Source organism: Agelaius tricolor, unplaced genomic scaffold (genome assembly GCF_023055355.1).
Source record: "Agelaius tricolor isolate 1412-34295 unplaced genomic scaffold, bAgeTri1.0.p SCAF_5, whole genome shotgun sequence".
Classification (NCBI taxonomy): domain Eukaryota; kingdom Metazoa; phylum Chordata; class Aves; order Passeriformes; family Icteridae; genus Agelaius; species Agelaius tricolor.
Window position 1 is genome coordinate 12042684 of NW_027269265.1, and position 18191 is coordinate 12060874.

Below are 18191 nucleotides of genomic sequence, written 5' to 3' on the forward strand. Positions count from 1 at the left end.
AACAGGGTGGGAGTAATAAGCTTTAAACATAAAATTGATACAAGATCAAAGAGAGGACTGGTCATACAAAATTTAACATGGTTAAAAACCCTCTAATTTCAATCAATTTTATAGTGTTCAGAAAAACCAGGGTAAATCTAACTGTTTCAAGATGGATCCCAGCAGCCTTATGGACATTGCATGACAGAGTACTGGTGTTCCGATGCAGTGTAAAAATTCTGCATGTTGAACTTAATCATCTGCTCAAATACTTAAAAAGACAATTTACCTTCTTGTTTTCTGAGTTGGGTCCATTTGTTCATAGCCATATTTTGCTGTTTGCAGTTTGTCCCAAACTTCTGAGTTTTCATTTGTAACTTAATGTTACTGTGGAGGATTTCTTCTTTCCCAAGAAACATCAGAATTTGGTCCCAGATAGGGAGGCAATCCTGGGAAAATGCAGGATGGTGGTGTGGAGAGATTTGCTATGCCTTACTTGTGGTTGCTAAGTCTAAATTGGTTGACACATGCTTTTCCTTGTGTCCAATGTGAAAACCCACCACAGCTTAATGGAACCCTGCCATTCTTTCTAATACATGTGACGTTCCTCTTCCCAAGAGAAAATGTTTTTCATTTGAGTGGCTCCAGCAAGTTCAATAGTATGGAAAGGGAAAAGGCTGTTATCCTTGGCAGCTTCTGCCTTCTTCCCTCAGTGTTAAACCTCTTCACCTTTCATACATGAAATACCTTCAGATGAGCATGGTGGAGGTGTTTTATGGCCCATGGTGTGGAGCACATGCTTTCTGAGCAAAATATCTGTTACAGTGGCAACTGTGGAGGCTTGGACTCAATTCTCTATGTACCTCCATGAAAATTTCAGGCAAGAGTTTTCCAGGAAGATGATCCTTCTTTTGTAAACATCTATCAGATACATTCAATACAAACAAATGCAAATGGACACTTCTTCCAGCTCTTTTAAAGTTTCTGTAGATTAAATTTTACTCTTTCTTCAGGCATTGTCTGAGTGGTACTTTAAAGCCAATAAAAGAAATCTCTAAAAATTGATTAACATCTAATTAAAGATTGATCCTATCAAATTATGTAGTCTGTAATTTTTCTTTAATCCAATCTCTAACTCTTGTCCTCTGTTGGAAAAGAAAGGAAAAAGGACCACAGTAGTTTCTCCCAATAGAACTCTAGTACAACAGGGAGCAGAAAAGAATGTTGAAGTTAAATAGTTGGATTGAAAACATGTGACAGTTTACAAATGTGCCAGAAATCCAGACAGCTTCTGTTGTAAATGAGCTCTCATTTACAGCTTTACTCAACAAAGAAATAAAAGTAACTTCCACAATAATAAACAAGTCTGAGTAAACAGTAAGAGTAAATGAGTGGCAGTAACTTCCTGCTACACTTTCTTTTCTGGTACCTCTGGTAGCAAGAAGCCAATGTGCAACTCCAAAGTCACTGAACACAGTGGGAGGATTTGGTGAGCACTGAGCCAGACCCTGGGTTCAGTCCCTTCCTCTAAAATGAAAAGCTTTTTCCAAGAAAACAAAAGATAATAAGTAAAATTAAAAATTCACCTCCAGGGTACTTCTTCTTTTTCACACATATATTCGGCAGATGCAGAAGGATGAAAATTAACCTCAATATCTTAGAGGAAGAAAATTTCTTCAGACATCTGAAAGATCTGAAATCCCATGATTGTTTATCCCACAGAAAGGGATCATAAAGGAAATAAAGTGTAAACACAATGTGATGTGAATAGAATGATAGATCATCAACATGACTTTTTCATTAAAAAATATTTAGGTCCAATAATCAGTACTATAGCCCCTGATTATATTAAAAACCCAAATAACTGGATCACTACACTAAGCTTTTTGTATGTCAGTGACTAAGAATATTCTGCCAATGTCTTGAGCTTGTTTGACTCATTAATGAAATATGGAAAGATAAAAAATCAGGGGATCATAGTATCCTTCATTCACTCTGCTAACTTGAAAACAACCCAGAGGTTGTCATGCTGTCTAAACAGTAATAACCATATTCTAAAGAGGGAGAAAAGCTCAGTTAAATTTCCTGGGGTTTCCATTAACAGCATCATTCAAGCCAGTAAATGACTTTGTTCTCAAAGAATATCAAAGAATGTCAACTTGCAGTCTAGAATAAGTGAGAGGTGGAGGATTATATTAAAAAAATAAATTAAAAAAAAGGAGAAAGGTAACTAACTTCTATTACAATATCTGCTCAAAAATGTACTTTTAAATGTTTAACACTTCCAAAAAAGGTGAGTCTTGGTAGTTTTTGGTGTATCACATTTGCTTCCTTCAAACACTTGGAAAAAATCAGGTTTCTATTAATATTATTAGTCATTGCCCAAAAGTGCTTCCAGGGATAGTTGCCTCACCATGTCTGAAAAATTAAAATGTTCAAACCTCATTATTTTAAGTCTCAGTATTTTAAGTAAAGAGACTGTATATAGAAATGTAGTCTATTGAGTTACTCAGACCAAACTTTTTATTAAAAGCAAAAATTGTTATTTTTAGGCCAATTAAATAAATTCTTTAGTCATACTGCATTGATATTGTAAAAAAAACCCCATGTAAATAAATCACATCTGATATTTTTATAATTAAAGGTAATTACTGATCTTAATTTAAAATATTTAATTTAAAAAAATCATACAGCTTCAATCACTGCTCAGTTTAGGCATCAAGAATCACTTTAAATGAATCAACACACTAGCAAGCAACAATTTATGGATGACTTACCATTAAGGACATTCTTGCACCAGACTTTACTTCAGTCTATCTGCTTGAAATAGGTTCCATAAGAGTTTGAGGACATGATTTGTCCTTAAAATGGCCAATTCAGAGCTGTTTAGACTATATTTTTGAATCAATTCAGGAAGAGGATTCAGATAGGAGCCTTCATAGACAACAGTGGGAGGATGATGCAATCTCTAAACTTCCACAGGCTAAATCAATGGCAGGGATCTGGCTAGGGGCAGTAATTTTGCCTTAGTAAAAATGTCACATTGTAATTACAGAACTTTTTCAGAAAACCACAGGTTTTTAAAATAGTTGTGAGTTGTTCAGGCTTTTTGGGGGGAAAAAAGAAAAAAAAAAAGAAAAAAAATGTGGAGAAGAGGAGGAAATGGAAAAAGAAGAAGAAGGAAAAAAGGGTATAAAAAATTACTTTCCTAAGGGACACAGCTATCTGAGAAAATAAACTGCTTGGGATGAAAGCCATGTTTCTACAGATGCTCCTGTCTTTGTTTTCACCACTTCTCGTATCTGTTATACTCATTTGACTCCCTAGGCTGAAAGCTAGGGCAATCTACTGAAGAACATCCAGGCTCTAGTCCTGTCCTGTGCTCCTATTTATTTACTGGAAGTGGATCCCTGTCAAAAGATGTAATGGAGCACTGCAGTGCTGCAGCCCAGAGAGGCCCCTGACCTGGGGCAGAGCATCCTCCCTGGGGAGGATTGATCTGACCCCAAAGTTTCCACATCAGAGAGGAGACATTCCTTTACTGCACAACCTGCCAGGGAAAGGCAGAGTAGAACATCCTCAACAGTCCAAAGGAAAATTGGCCATACTACATGGAACAAAGAGCTTTCACTGTGAGAGGTAAAAAACCCAGCCCTACCAGGAAAAAAAAAAAAAAAAAGAAAAGTAATTGCAGCTTGGTTTAGTTTTCTTGTTTGAATTGGTGTTAGGCATTTGCTGAGCTTTTTTCTCCCTACTAATTTCCTGTCAGGATTGGCAGCCAATGACTCACTTGCGCTCACAGATGAGTATCACCAAAACATTAGTCTACAGCTCCTCTTCTCAATACTTTGATTTAATCACACAAAGCAACCCCCACACTGACCCCAGGAGTGCAGCATTATTCAAAGCACTAGGCAAAAGCAAGGCCAGGTATCTTCCCTTGATGGCTGCAGATATTGCCATAATAGAAGCTCTAAAATCAGGCATTCTAAGTACCCTGTCTTCACAGCAACTCCCAGAGTTCAAGGCAAAGAAATAGTGAGCAGCCGTGCAAAAGAACTGTCATCTCCCCAAAAATTACAGGAACATGATGAGCAGGGCTGTGTTGGAGAGCTCATGTCTGGAGAGCCAAGCTGGCAAGGCAGTGGGTCTGCCAGTAGATTCTCATGCCCAGGGAGAAAGCCTCTGTAATTCATTTTCTGATCAGAAATGTTGAATCTATTCCCTGTGTACTACAGAATATGCAGGATTCAACGGACAGACACAAATTAGAGAAAGCAATTATGGGTCCTTGGGTTACATTTTTAATCTCAAGATTCCACACACAACATTGTGGTTCCAACACAGCAGGTATGCAATACATGTTTACATAGCAAGGACCATGTAAACAAGCATTTCATATGTTACTGAGAAACTGAGGAGGGTTTTTCCTGCAGCTGGCTTCCTGCCTATCAAGTCACGGTGAATGGCTAAAATCCTTAATGTTTGACATCAGAAATTGCCGTGCAAACACCAGCCTGACTGACAACTTCTCTAATGGGCAAATCAAAAGTAAATGAGAAAAAGGGAAGACAAGTGACCCAATGAAGAACCAACAATTTGTCATTTGGGATGTTTTATTAGGCAGTTTGACAAATTTCCTGCTGGTTAACTGATTAAATTTACATTCTCTATTTTTAATCTTTAATTTATTTCATACTCAAATATGATTGTTAGCCATTAATCAATAAGGTTTAAAGTGCTCATGATTAATGGCCAATGCTTTCAGTATAAATAAGAGATTCTGTGATGCTGGGATTTATCTGGCTCTAGAGATTGCAGGATTGCTCTGAGTGCTCATTCCTTAGTTACAATAAAGCGGGACTGGGAGAATTGATGAGATTCTGTGCCAGTGCTGTGCTGAAATGAAATGGGAGCAGCTATTTAGGATCTGCCCGAGATAATGACAAAAAAGTAACCAAAGGGTTAACAGGACTATGCCAACAAGTAATGCTGGAGAAATTAATGAATCTCCGTGCTATAGACAAGCAGGAATTGACAGCATCTACATGGCAAGAGAACCCGAGGCAGGTTGATGGAGCGAGCAGGCAGGACCGTGCCGGCTCTGTGGGGATGCGGGCAGAGCCGAGCCGCGGGCCGGGGGCAGCGGGAGCCCGGCGGGGCAGGGGCCGGGAGCTGCGGGCGGGGCAGCGGCACGGAAAGGGTTAACCCGACGCCTCCGTGCATTGAGATGCTAATTGTCAAGATAGTGCATTACTTGAGGAAAGTAATTTGATTACTCGAAACTCCCACGAAGGAGGCGAGCTGGTGTCCTTCCATCTGTCGGGCTCAGCGAAAGATGATGAATTGAGCTCCGAATTCACGTGTGATGAAGTCACTGTCAATCCCCGCCAGCCCAGCCCGCTGCCATGCCCACCGCACCGAGGGTAGCACCGCAATTCAACTTTCCCTGGGAAACCCAGGAGGCTCAGTAACCTGTTACTTGCTGCTGCTTGCTTTGGGCTTTTTTCTTTTCTTTTTTTTTTTCCCTTCTCCTTCTTTTTTTTCCCCTCCCCGTTCTGTGCCTCAGCGCTACAACTGAGTCATTCCGGTGCCCATGGCTCGTGGGTACAGCGGGCTCCCGCTGCGCTCCGCTCCATTCCCCACTTCAGCCGCCGCTGCTCCTCTCGGCTGATGCAGATGTGGGGCTGGCTCGCCCGCGCTTTGTAGCCACTTGCCGAGAAGCATTCGGAAAGCCTTAACTATGCATAAATCTGCAGAGTGAATGTTTTCTTTCATTCACTTGCTCCTATTATTTGATTTCTTGTAGGCCTCTGCGGCAGAAATGGAGAAAATAAGGTAAGTGAGACAGTTTATTTACATCTCGTTATAGAGAAGAAATGTTCTGTTGCACAATGCACAATACAGGCTCTTGGAAAATATTTTGCTTAACGAGATCAGAGTAGAATACTGGATTGCATGATGATGCAAGGCAAGCTGTGCTTTACAGACAAAAGAAAAGGAATGTGGTTGTTCTAGTAAATCTGTTTTGCAGGGATGTCAATTCAGAAAGCATGTTTTACACACAAACATGTTTTATTGCCAGATGCAGAGCGTATTTGATTATATAAATGTTGTAGCCACTTGTCCATTTACTGCAAGAGCCTGCCATTCCATTTAATGAGGAAAGTGGATCAATAATTCATGAAAAAGCTGAAGAAAATATAGGCTTGACTTCAAAGCATCTAATTAATGTGTTTTGTTTCAATATAGCACTGTAACATTGTTGTTCGATTTTTGTTTTATATTGTATACCAGCCAGATAAATCTTGTCTCCTCTGTGTTTAAAATGTTGTCATACTGTACCAGTTTCTCAGCACATCTCTCTGCTTTAAGCAAAAGGAGATGGGTTTTATAACATAAGTTTTCCATCTCATGTCCTAGTGCAAGTCTGCTTTGGGGGGATATTGCTTTTGTGTATGTTGTTGAGAAAGAAAAGAAAGAAGAAAGCATTTAGCCCTTTTTAATAAATGAATTAAAAATTAGTAAAACCTTGTCTACTAACACATTATCAAAGTGATCGGTAAGAGATTAACTTTTTACTAGCCTTTAAATACTTTATGGAACTTCTTTTCATAATCAAATACACTGGCCATGATCATACTTGGTTTTATTGGACAAGCCTAAATTCCTTCTCTGTATCTGGTTACTCTGGTTAGTGACAACTCTTGTCCAAGAAAAACTTTTTAGATTCCTTCAGTTTGGAATGGCTATCCTGAGCTATTAGAAATGCAGAAAAGTTCTGAAATTCAAGAAATAGCTGGGCAAATGCAAAACAACAGAAATTTGATCAAGTGTTTAATGAATTCTGGGCTGGAAACAGAATCCTGATTTTCTTTTGAGGCGAAGGAGGTTAAGTCTCTTACAGTAGACTTGAAGCTTCATGTCCAAAAGTTACTAAGAATGTATTTTTAAAGCACTTAACTTATACACTTTTGTAGAGCCTCATGACAACAGAAGTATTGTAACTTTTGTGCTGAAAGAAAAACACTGTGCAATGTATTCTGGATTTTCATGTATTTAAGAACTAAAATGTTAAAGCTGTGAGTTTTTCCTGAGTAATGCCTGAGAAAGTGCCTCAGTATGTGGACTGGTGTCTAATAAAAATTCCAAACAATAACCTATAGTGTATGCACACTTCTGTCATGAATGACTCTCTTGGAAGATGCAAGTGAATATATATTTACATCTTTGCTGGATAAGCATGTGTGCACAAATGCAGTCTAATCCTTGTAATACTTCCCTGAGCATGCCTTGGCCTCTGCTTTTAGTCTTGCTTCTTTTGCAATAATGGGCTGCAGAGCCCAGGAGAATGAGCAGAATGTAGTGAAAAAAAACCAAGAATTTTTTACAATGAGAATAAGCATTCATAAAGTTCCAATTTCCAAACACCACAATTTTGCAGCTGTCAGGCTTGCCAGTCTTTACCTCAGTACTCCCTGAGTACTGCACAGATGGAGAAGTCGACCCTGCCCCACTGAAATGAAGCAGGAGCTTCACTATTAACTCAACAAAGAGAAGGGTCAGTCTCTCTCAGGAGTTAAAGAAATTTTCTGTTAAATATTCTTGTGTGCAAAAGTTGATTCTGGCAGAGGTTTTCATCCCCATCAGCCCAGCAGGTGCAAGGCCAGTTCCAGAGCTCCCTGTGCTCCCAAGCAGAGCAGCAAGCCAGGCTGGGGCAGCTCCAGCAGGACCCAGTGCAAAAGCTGCACTGCTCCATCCCAAACTTTTCTAGGCTCCTGTCTCATTCCCTTGGATGCAAACTGACAGAATCCTTGGCAGTTTAAGGAAACTATCTGGAGTCCTTATCTTAAGCAAGATAAACTCATAGCCCGGAGAGAATTAGCTTTTTTCTAAACCTATCAAAGTGTGGTACCCGGGTAAAAAAACAAATTACCCTGTGTTTTAACCACAGTGGCTTCAGAGAGGTCATGAAGAGAGATAACCCGAAGCTAGGAGAAGAAAGAAAGAAACGAGAGGAAAATGGCAGGCTGAGAGGAAAGAGGTATTTTTTGTTATATGCAGAAAGCAGTGTAATATGGAAAAGCCATTCCCACATGATACTTCCTTGTGTTCTGCCCTATCTCCTATGCCCAGCTCCTTCCCCACTCTTTTTTGCCACCAGCTGAGGATGTTGCATTCCACATCACCTGGGATGTGTTGGCCCAAGGACCAGCGGCTGCAGAGCCCCAGCTGTGGAGCTGGGGTGCACAGAGGGTACAAGATTCCTGCAAAAGAAGGAGGAAAAAGGGGTTCTGTAATGAGAAAAAAGGTAAAAAACATTGTTAAAGAAACAGGACAACAGGAGGAAGGTGCATAACCACAGGGCAGTGAAGCCAGGTTGAAAACTCTCAGGGTCAGGGTAATACAGGTTTCCATTCCACAGTGCTCTTCAAGAGAAGAAAGTCTTTTAAATTAGAACAGATGACAGTCCTTGAGGGCCCACAGGGCCAAACATTTTATCAAGGCAGCTCTGTAAGTCTTTGGGTGAGCTTTGTACATTCCCCAGCCCAGGAGAATGGGGATCCATCTGGGGTGTCTCCAAGGACTGATGCAGCCAGGCCCATTCAGAGAGAGGGGTGAATGAAAAATTGATCCACTGGTAGCTTGTGCTTTGTTCAGCCATAAAATTCATTGAGCCAGGCAGCACAAGCAGCAGTGCAAACTAATACAAGTCTGATTGTCACATTCCTTCACTGAGAATCTGTCCAGAGCAATGTGATTCGTCTCACATAAGGCAGCAATAATTCCCCTTGCAGACCCAGGAGCTGCTGTGACCTGCAATGTCACATGCTGTCCTTTGCAGCAGGGGCTTGCTGTCACTGAGCTATGTGTGGAAGGAGAAGTAGGAAGCAGGGGTGGGAGGTTGTCAATATTTAGCCTGACACAGGGACACCTTCCTCTAGAAGTAGAAACATGCAATTTTGTGCTAAAACTTTGAAAAGAATCAGTTTTTGCAATGAAGTCTTCTCACTGTAAATGATTCTTAGCAGTACAGTGTTCATAATATTTCAAGGTACCAATATATTAGGCAGGAGTAAGGCTAACTACTAATCACAAACCTCTTGAGTATCTGCACTTATGTAGGTTGGCTGTGTATGGTTATAGAGTCACTTTAAGCATTAATTACTTCTGACTCCAGCCTTTTAAATACAGTTTTTTGGATCTGGTTCTTTTTCATGTCTATAAACAAGGAAAAATCTTAGTTAATATAGTGAATTTCAAACATACCTATACTATCTTATTTTGACTCAGCAGTGTCCCATCTTTGGTGCACGTATGCAGGAGAAGCACAAGCCTTCCAAGCCTGAGGCCTTGTATGTCTGTGGTGGCTGGCACATGGAATTGCCAGTAGACTGGAAAGTACTCCTTTAACTATTTAAAGTATTATTAAAGTACTAACTTTAACTATTCTATGGGTTCAACTCAGATTGAACCCATAGAATAACCATTCTATGGGTTCAATAAAAAAAAAATTGCAAATGCAAGACCAGTTCCACTGCAACTCCAGTACAGACTCCTGGCTACTCTTTCTTTGCTTCCATTCCATCCTGCTTGAAATAAATGCTGTAATAGTCAAACTTTCTGAGTGGGGATGATGTAACGTTTGGCAAAACAGATCTCTAGAAATACTTTATACACAAACATTGATCAGCTTCTTAGCTTCCTTACACTGAAGAGTATGTCCCTCCACAGGAAATGCCACTTAAAGAGACAGATATTGTTCAATAAAAGCTTTTCCTTTTTTTTTTACGCACTCCTAAAATTTCAGTGACTATTCAGAAACTGTATAAATCAATAGTCTTAGTTCTAAGCTTTCAAGATCCACTACAGGCTGAACTGTATATCTAAAAGTACACAAAACAGGACACATCATCACCATGACCAGCTGCCAGGCTCACAGCTCCTCCAAGGAGGCTGAGTTTCCACTTTACAATATAATCTTGGTATTCCTCAACTGAGGATTACTTTATTTTGGTAGCATCAGTAGGGACACTTAACTAAGTACCCAGAGATCTCTGATAAAAGTGTCTCAAGGAACCTGTGAGGTACCATTTTCCTTTCACTGTAGTCCTTGTTTCAGAACATATGAAAGCAAAGTGGTTTGTTTTGCACACACAGCTGGTAGAAAGTCAGCAGCTTGATCCAAGTCTCTTGAATTTTTAGACTTGGACTTTTCTCAAGCATGTTTGAGTTCATCTGTGGTAAGGGAGGAATATGGGTTTCTTCAAAAGGAACATCAGAGGCACATGCAGTTCTAGGGAAAAGCCTCTGCCATGGTTTTCTGGAAATGTAAATACTTTCCTAAATGCCCACCTGATCATGCTGCCTTCCTTGCACTTGGTATAAATATAGCCCTCTTCATATGCTAATGAACACACTGCAATTTCCTGCCATCCCCACCTTGTCCTTATTCCTCTCTCAGCCTGTATCTACATTAATTTTACCACATACTTGAACACAAGGGGAGGATTTATTTTCCCAGAAAGTTAACCAACAAACATGATTTACTTTGCCCTAGGTCTGGTCTTCACATCCACAGCTGATATGCTGGGAGCCACTGCCTTGTACAGAAGCAAAATGCCACAGGACAGCAGCAGGGCTGTGCAAGAAGCAGCTCCACCATCTGCTTAGCAGTGTCTTCAGGCTCTAGTTGATGCTGGGATGTGAAACCCCAGCTGTGGACACAGGCAAAGAGAGGGAACGGGGCAAGCTCAGGAGAAATAGAGCATAGGGAAATGCTAGCATGAAAGGGCCATGAGTTTGGGGTCACTAGAGGTGATGGTAAAAAAGTCATCAAGTTGGGTGAATTTTGGGTGCATTTTGAATGATGGAGGAGAAAAGGAAAAGGATAAAAACATGATAGGATAGGATAGGATATAGGATAAAATATATGCCTAACATTTATTCAAACAGGTAAACCAGGTTCTCATTTCCTCTCTGTTTTGGAAGCTGTTTTTATCTGCCAGGCAGCCCCAGCAGCAGTGACAGCCCTGCCATGCTGTTTTCATCACAGCTGGTTTGTTCCTGCTGCCATCCAGGGTGTGACTGTAGCTAAAGCACATGTCTCTCTCTCTCCCCCTGAGACTACACTCAGCTTTGGGTTTGGTGGTTGTCAAACATAGCAAAGGGAGCAATGGACACACACAGATATAGTCACAGCCCCCAGGGGAGCTACAGCCCTGGAACTGGGATTGGCTGAGGCACAGAGCCATGCTGATCTACCTATTCCAGTACCTCTGAGAATTTTGTTAGTGCTGTCAGAGGCACAGTATGCTTGTGCAGCTTATCACACCTAATTTCCACTATTACTATTCCCTGTGCTAATCAGTCAAACCAGCCCTACTTCAGCTGAGGAAGGAGTGTTGCTGCTATGCTATGCTACAATCCTGTGCCCTGAGCTTCTGTCTGCTGCTTGGGAGAATGATCTAAAGGCAGTGATGTCAGTATGCAAGGAACCATTCCCATCAGCTGATGTAACAAGTGTTGTGTTATAGCATCTTTTAGTTCTAGATAAATACGGAGTGAAGCAAAAGCATCCACCAAACAAGGAACATGACAGAAACAGAGGGCAGAACAGATCCAAGTTGAATGAAACCAGGTAGAGTTGTGTAAAGTGGCCTCCAGGGACAAGTGGGAGATGAGCAAACATCTGAAGAGACCAAGGAAGTAGGTAGGAGTAGATGAGCCATGCCATCAGCCAGGAGCTGCAGTGAGTCATGGGGAAGAGGCTGGACCTCAGTGATGCCTAGCTTACAAATAATGATCTGCCTACCCCTTTCTTGCAAGGCAAAATGCATCACTGAGCAATGCCATGAGCTTCTCAGAAAAGAAAAATAAATAAAAGGAGGCATTTCAGACAAATGTCTAAGAAAAAAAGAAAGAAAATTCCATTTTGTATAGTGCTTGTGATTAGTTCAGAACTTTGTATCATAAGGAGCAGAACTTAGAGAACAGTTTCTTTTTTGTTGTTGTTGGGTTCTCCCCCTTCAAGTTCCAAAGACACAATTATCCATTATTCTAAGAAATTCAAAGGTGGGAAAATTGGATGCCTCCCCTTTATTGCAATTAGGCTTCAGTTTATGTAAGGACTTTTACCAAAGCTACTGAGGGGTGTGTGCTGAGCACTGAAAGCAGAAACTTGCAAAGCAAACAGTGGCAGCCACTGCAGCAGTAACAAAACAATCTTATAAGCTGAAGAACATAAGGGGTTTCATGCTATGGACCCCAGATGGTTCAAGGACAGTACAGTTTGTGAACTGCACTTAAGTGTGCTCTGTGGTGAAATCAAGTAGATTTTGAATGCTTGCTGCTGCTACAGCTACAGACTGATGAAAGAAAGGAGATAACTCGTCTGCAACACTTTATTACAGGCTTTTTGCAATTTCCAGCTCTGCTGCTGCTGGCATGGCTTAGGCAATTTAATTTACCAATCAGTTCTTGATTTACACACAAGTGACTTTAGAATGCATTCAAATAAAACCTGTATCACCACATTTGATGCAGTGTTCTCTAAAAATCAAAAGCATCTGAAGTATATCAAAACTATTAAGCTTTTCATATTAAAAATTGAAAAGACTGAGTTGTCTTTATATTTTAGTGATGATCTAAAGCCAGCTTAGCATGAAGTACAATGTGCTGAAAACAGACAGTAGATAGTGAGGTGTAACCATGCTTTTTGGAATTCAAGAATGGGAGTATTGTATAATATACAGAACCCTCCAGCAGAACAGCGGGATCATAAGTGCCTGTAGCTCCTTGAAGGATTTCTCTCATGTGTATGATCATCCTGCTGCTTGTGTGAACTGCACAACTGTTGTTATTCAACTCTTCCAGGAGAAATAAGATCTGCCTCACTGAACAGTGTAGAGCCACTGCTCATTTCTTGGTTTGTAGTAATGTTTGTACTGGCATAAAAGTGAGGGCCTCCATGCCACATGCAGCTCTATCATTCCTTAAAGCATGACTTTCTCCATATATGCATTTTTTAAGCTCTGAAAGTCATGGAAAAATCAAATTTTCATTGTGAGCTTGCCCAACCATCACCATGTCAGCAAAACCAAACTTGAGAAGTTGTCTTCAAGTGAACATACATACACAACTCATGCAGCAGACCTGCATCTCAGAGGGCAAGCAGTATTTGAGCAGCATGTTGTTTGCAAAGAAGTGGCTGACTGACTTACATGACATACTAGGACATCATGACTACACCAATTCCATTTCAGCTGTTCAGAGCAAAATGCAAATTTTTACCACCTTACCATGATTTTTCCCACTTTCAAAAGAAGGAGGAGACAGAGGAGGAGGATGTCATAGAAGAAAGGAGGAGCTTCAAATTTTTTGGGGAACACTGAGCTCTTCAGGGAGTCACTGCTGTTCTACAAAGACCCTCATGTTCACAAGAAACTCTCATGACTCAGCAGCTCCAAATTGCTGCCTGCTGTTCAAGAGCAGTTTCATATCCATGTCAGAGCAAAGGGCCTTAACTCTGAAGCTTACATACAAATCAGGTCAAGCAAAAAGCTCAATTTATGTTTCTCTTAGCTATAACTGCCACTTAGATAAAAGGATCAGTTTAAGAAACTGCTTTATTTTTAAGGTATTCCAAGAACTATACTGGAATTCCCAGTAATGAGTGGCTACTTAATCTTTTCCCTTGATACCACCTAAGAGCTCATTCTTGCAGCAAGCAAGAAGAGGAAAGGCCAATTGAAGAGGAAAGCAATCAGCACTCCTCTTTTCTTGCTTTCTAGTTTAAAAAATCTTACTTTCTAGTGTTAAATCTTTCTGCTACTATTTAATTCAGGTATGCTGGTTTAACCAAGGTATTGCACAAATTAACACAGTATTCAATGCTTTACCTGTACAGAGTAGTCTACAGATAAAAAAAGAAATTGCCTATATATCTGCATAATTGGTCTTACTGCTAAGAAATTCTACAGATGTGAGTGTTTGAAAATACAATTTAAGTAGCACTAAATGTGTGGCATGTGACTTTGCATGTACATATTTAATTAAGTTTGTAACTGCTGGGTCACTTGCCCTTTGAGATATGATTTCCTCTTCTTATGTAGCCTATCTCTGTCCTGTAAAAAGGAAGAAGCATTTCCAAGGAGTTAATCAGAAACAGTCCAGACCAAGATGTACCAAGTTAATTCCAAGATTTAGAGCAGATCCATGAGTGGCTGAAAAATAAATATTTTGTAACTCTGTCCAATATTCTTATCATTTCATTGTGAAACTACTAACAAGGTGCATTCATGGACAGAAACTCATCCTTAATGATGGGGCAAGTGCTGTTTTCTGTTGGGAAGTTGGATTTTTGAGGCTACGTTCAAACAATTTATAGCACTGAAACAGTTCTGTTCAAATTCAAAATAAACAGTATGTTTATTTTTGACACTCAGCTTATGAATAAAAATGATGCCTTTATTTGTATTTGCATTCAGATTTAGACTGATAAGAGACCAAGAAATAAAGAAGGAACGATTGAGTCAAATACTCTAAAGACTGGGTAAAAATGAGAAAAACAGCAAACTAGCCCAAAGCAATGCAAGCAGAGTGAAGAAAGACAGAGCAGCAATAATATTTAAGTAATTACTTGCAAAGCAACATCATACCTCAACACACAGAAAAATTTGATTGTCCCAGTCACAAAACTGACCAGGAAGTTTTTACACATCCCCAGATGATCCTCTGTCCTACTTCCCAATGCTGAATTCAAAGACAGGCTGCTGCTAAAAGGGGTGCATGACTGGTCTGGGTGATTTCTGTCCAAATCTGCACAGCAGCTGGCCCTCAAATCCCACATTGCCATCTCCTTGCAGCCCTGCAAACAGAGCTCTGGGCAGAGCCACACAGTGAAGGAAACATCTGGAGTCTCAAGCCACATAAACAGTGTGACCCTGACAAGTCTGAACCTCTCCAGTTCCTCTTCAGTTCTGAGCCTTCACAAACCTTTTGGAAAAAAAAATACATTTCCTGGCTTATCCCTGTCCCTGCTGTACCAATGTCACCCAGTGCAGTGAGTATGAGGGGCAGGTTTCCAGGTGGATTTTCAGCCCACACTTCAAAATGTAGTCTAGAACAGCCCAGTTAATTCCAGTCTTTGCTCTGGAGCCCCTACATATCTGAGAAGCTTGCAGAGGTCCCCAGGTAAATAGGGCTGATGGAGGAAATGAGAATGATGGAATTTTCTGTTTTCTCACTTGTGGAAGGCAAAAGAGTACCCTTGCTCTGCAGCTGGAACCACTGCAGCCCCCTTGACAAAATAACATTCCCAGCAGTGGAGCCTTCCCAAAGCATATTTTCATGGCTGCTTGGGCCTGTTTTATTTCCTCATGAGATGCTGACATTGTCTTGTCTTTACATCAAATGCTCTTTATTAAACTCTTTCACTCCAGAAGGCACCAAGAGCGGGAAGCCTCTAGGAGATACACAGTTCCACGTGAAGGCAGGACCAAGAGTCTTGGCTTTTCCATGAAGAAGGTTAATTAGTCCTTTGTATAACTCAAGGGGTAGCTCTGGCAACAAACCATACGAGCAGGAGAGGGAAGAAATGAGTCATAGGTAGAGGAGACTGACGTGAGTTTCTTTGGGCCAAATTTAGCTGACCTATACTGTTTAGCAACAAAGCAACTTCCCTCCCTGCCCCACTTCCCTCCTTCTCAATCTACAAGAGAAATCACAACCTAAAAGTCATGATTTTTTTTTTCTGAAAAACTAAAAATACACTAAATTATAGCACTAAACAAGTACTCTGCTAACAAATGTCAGTTCAGAGGACTGAAGCTGTCTTGTCTACTGCATATGATGCCAAAAGTTCTGGATAATGGTAACTTCTGAAAACAAGAACATTTTTTTTCTCTGCCTTGACAAAGCTGCTGATGCAGAGTTTTACAGTAACTGTAGACTTCAACTTGCTTTCCTATAACTGTGTTATGCTTTTTAAATTGATAAAGCCTCAGCAGATTCACTTACTGGGACTGACGGGCTTCACATGCTGTGAGCTTCTGGAGGGTTTTCTTTACAAACTAGAACTGAATATCATCTAAATGTAACAGAAAAAACTCCAAGAGAGATGTCCCATTAATTCCAGCACACAGTGACTTGGAGCTGTTTGAGAAAAACAGTGTTAATCTAGTTTGGCTCAATATAGTTTGCTTTTAAGAACATTTATTTTCATCTAAAACCATTCTTTTTTAATGCACTGATAACCCTCCCATAGCCCAGTGTGGAAAACAACTTTTATTATAACCTAAGAATGTGAAGCAAATAAGCGTCATTTTACTTGGACTTAGTGAACATGGAAAGTTTGACTTAGAATTTTGATAATAAAATTTTAATGAATGCTTTTCAGTAACACAATGTGGACTGGACTTCTCTGCTGTGTCTATGAAGTTCTTTGCATTCTCATCTGCATCCCCCAAAGAGAACTCCAAATCCTAAAAAAGTAAAAACAAAGTCTATTAGGATTTTCATCTCAAGGTTCCTATAGCACTGAACCACTAATTATCAAGGCAGGCAGAGCAGACAGTTCTGATCAAATTGCCAGCCTGGATTTGTAGGCCATCCCATCTCCTTATTCATCATCTCTATAGGCACAATATTGGGAAACATCTTGAGATATAAATAGGCATAGATATGGCTGCATGCTGAATTCTAAGTAACTGAATTAATCCATTACTGCATCCTTGGAGGACTCCAATTTTTTCCCAGAACCACAACTCCTTTTTGAGTGTTATCTACCTCATTATGCATAGATTAGCTACATTACATATTGGTTTGCACAGACCACACAGAAGCTGAAGAGTTCACTACAGCTTTGCAGAGAGATTAATGTAAATGGTAAGAGACTGAAGAAAACAACACATTCTTTTTTCTATAAAGCTATGCTATTTATACTTTTTGAACATTCCTGTAAACAATAAATCACTCACATGATGCTCCTGTCATTCATATCCAGAATGTTTCCAACTATAAGTCTGCATTCATGCACCCATAGTTGGCATACAACTGCAGCATGGATTTATGGCACAATTGTTTCCTTATACTTTTGTTGTGAGCCTCTGAATTGGAGACTGGTTGACTACAACATTCACAATGACAGAAGGCATTGTTATTAACAGCAGAATCAGTAAAATCAACAAAAACTATTACCCCCTTACTAGTGGCATCTCTTTTGTAGAAAGCTCTTAGCTGTGTTTTCTGCTCTACCCTGACTACTTTCTTCAGCACTAGAAATGAGGGTATTGGCTTGCAGAGTCATTGCCAAATTTAAAGGGCAATTATGCAATGAAAAGAGGAAGTATGAGAGGTCAAAGATTGTACCTCTGCTTGAAATGCAGGTGGTGAAGGTGCTGCCATGACTGAGTTGAAAATATGGACTGAGGTCCAGAGATTTGAAGCCTCTGATGGTCTTGCTCTGCAGACACAATTTGCAGCCACAGTCATTAGGATGTTCTCTAAAGCAATGTCAAAGTTCAAAGGATTTCCTTTTTTTTTTTTTTCTTTTCATTTTTTGAGCACCAAGTCACAAATTACCATCTCCTCACAGAACACTCACCACTCTTTCCAGAGTAATGAAGAGTTGGAGTTAGAAGCTGGCAATCTTTCATGGGCAATGTGTCAGACTGTATTTTTTGTTCCTAATTTAGTTTAAACATGCTGGTAGACAACATTGAGAAGCTGGGAGCCACTGCCTCCCAGAGATGCTGAGATGCTTCTATCAAGATGCTGTGGATCCCGAATCCCAGCCCTGTGATGACCCTGTCAGATTAGCAGGAATCCCCTGATGTCTGCAGACCACTTGGAGCCCTTTAGAAGGAAAATTTTATAAATGTGCAGAATACTGCTTCTATTTTTTCCCCCTGACTCACTCATTCTGCATTGCTTGACATTTTAACATATTGCCATATTAACCACCAAAAGTCTGATCTATGAGCATGACTTCAAACGTGTATTTACAAGAGTAGAGATGCAGTGGCATATGGACCACCAGCTGGTGAGAAGTAAGAATGGTACTTTGTGGAGCTTGAGTCACTAAGTAAATAAAAAAAACAACCAAAAAACAAAATATCTCTACAGTCAAAAAGTTAGAGACAAAATCTTGGTTTCTTCAAACTGGAGTACTTTGAAAGGACAACAGCAACAAGGCCAGTACTGAGAAAGCA

General features: G+C 40.2%; 1 protein-coding gene across 14 annotated transcripts in view; it reads left to right on the forward strand.

The window, feature by feature from the left end:
* Nucleotides 1-18191, forward strand: part of BEGAIN (brain enriched guanylate kinase associated) — a 158666-nt gene that overhangs the window by 39699 nt on the left and 100776 nt on the right. For 5 of the 14 annotated variants that reach the window (XM_071426452.1, XM_071426454.1, XM_071426458.1 and 2 more), the window contains 2 exons: nucleotides 5789-5817; nucleotides 7934-8023. The exons of 2 other annotated variants lie outside the window; for them this stretch is intronic. In XM_071426452.1, the coding sequence (XP_071282553.1) occupies nucleotides 5789-5817; nucleotides 7934-8023 (119 nt within the window). Of the gene's footprint in view, nucleotides 1-5372; nucleotides 5406-5788; nucleotides 5818-7933; nucleotides 8024-18191 lie in introns of those variants that run through there. 7 more of the 14 variants (XM_071426457.1, XM_071426462.1, XM_071426460.1 and 4 more) reach the window with 3 other exon arrangements.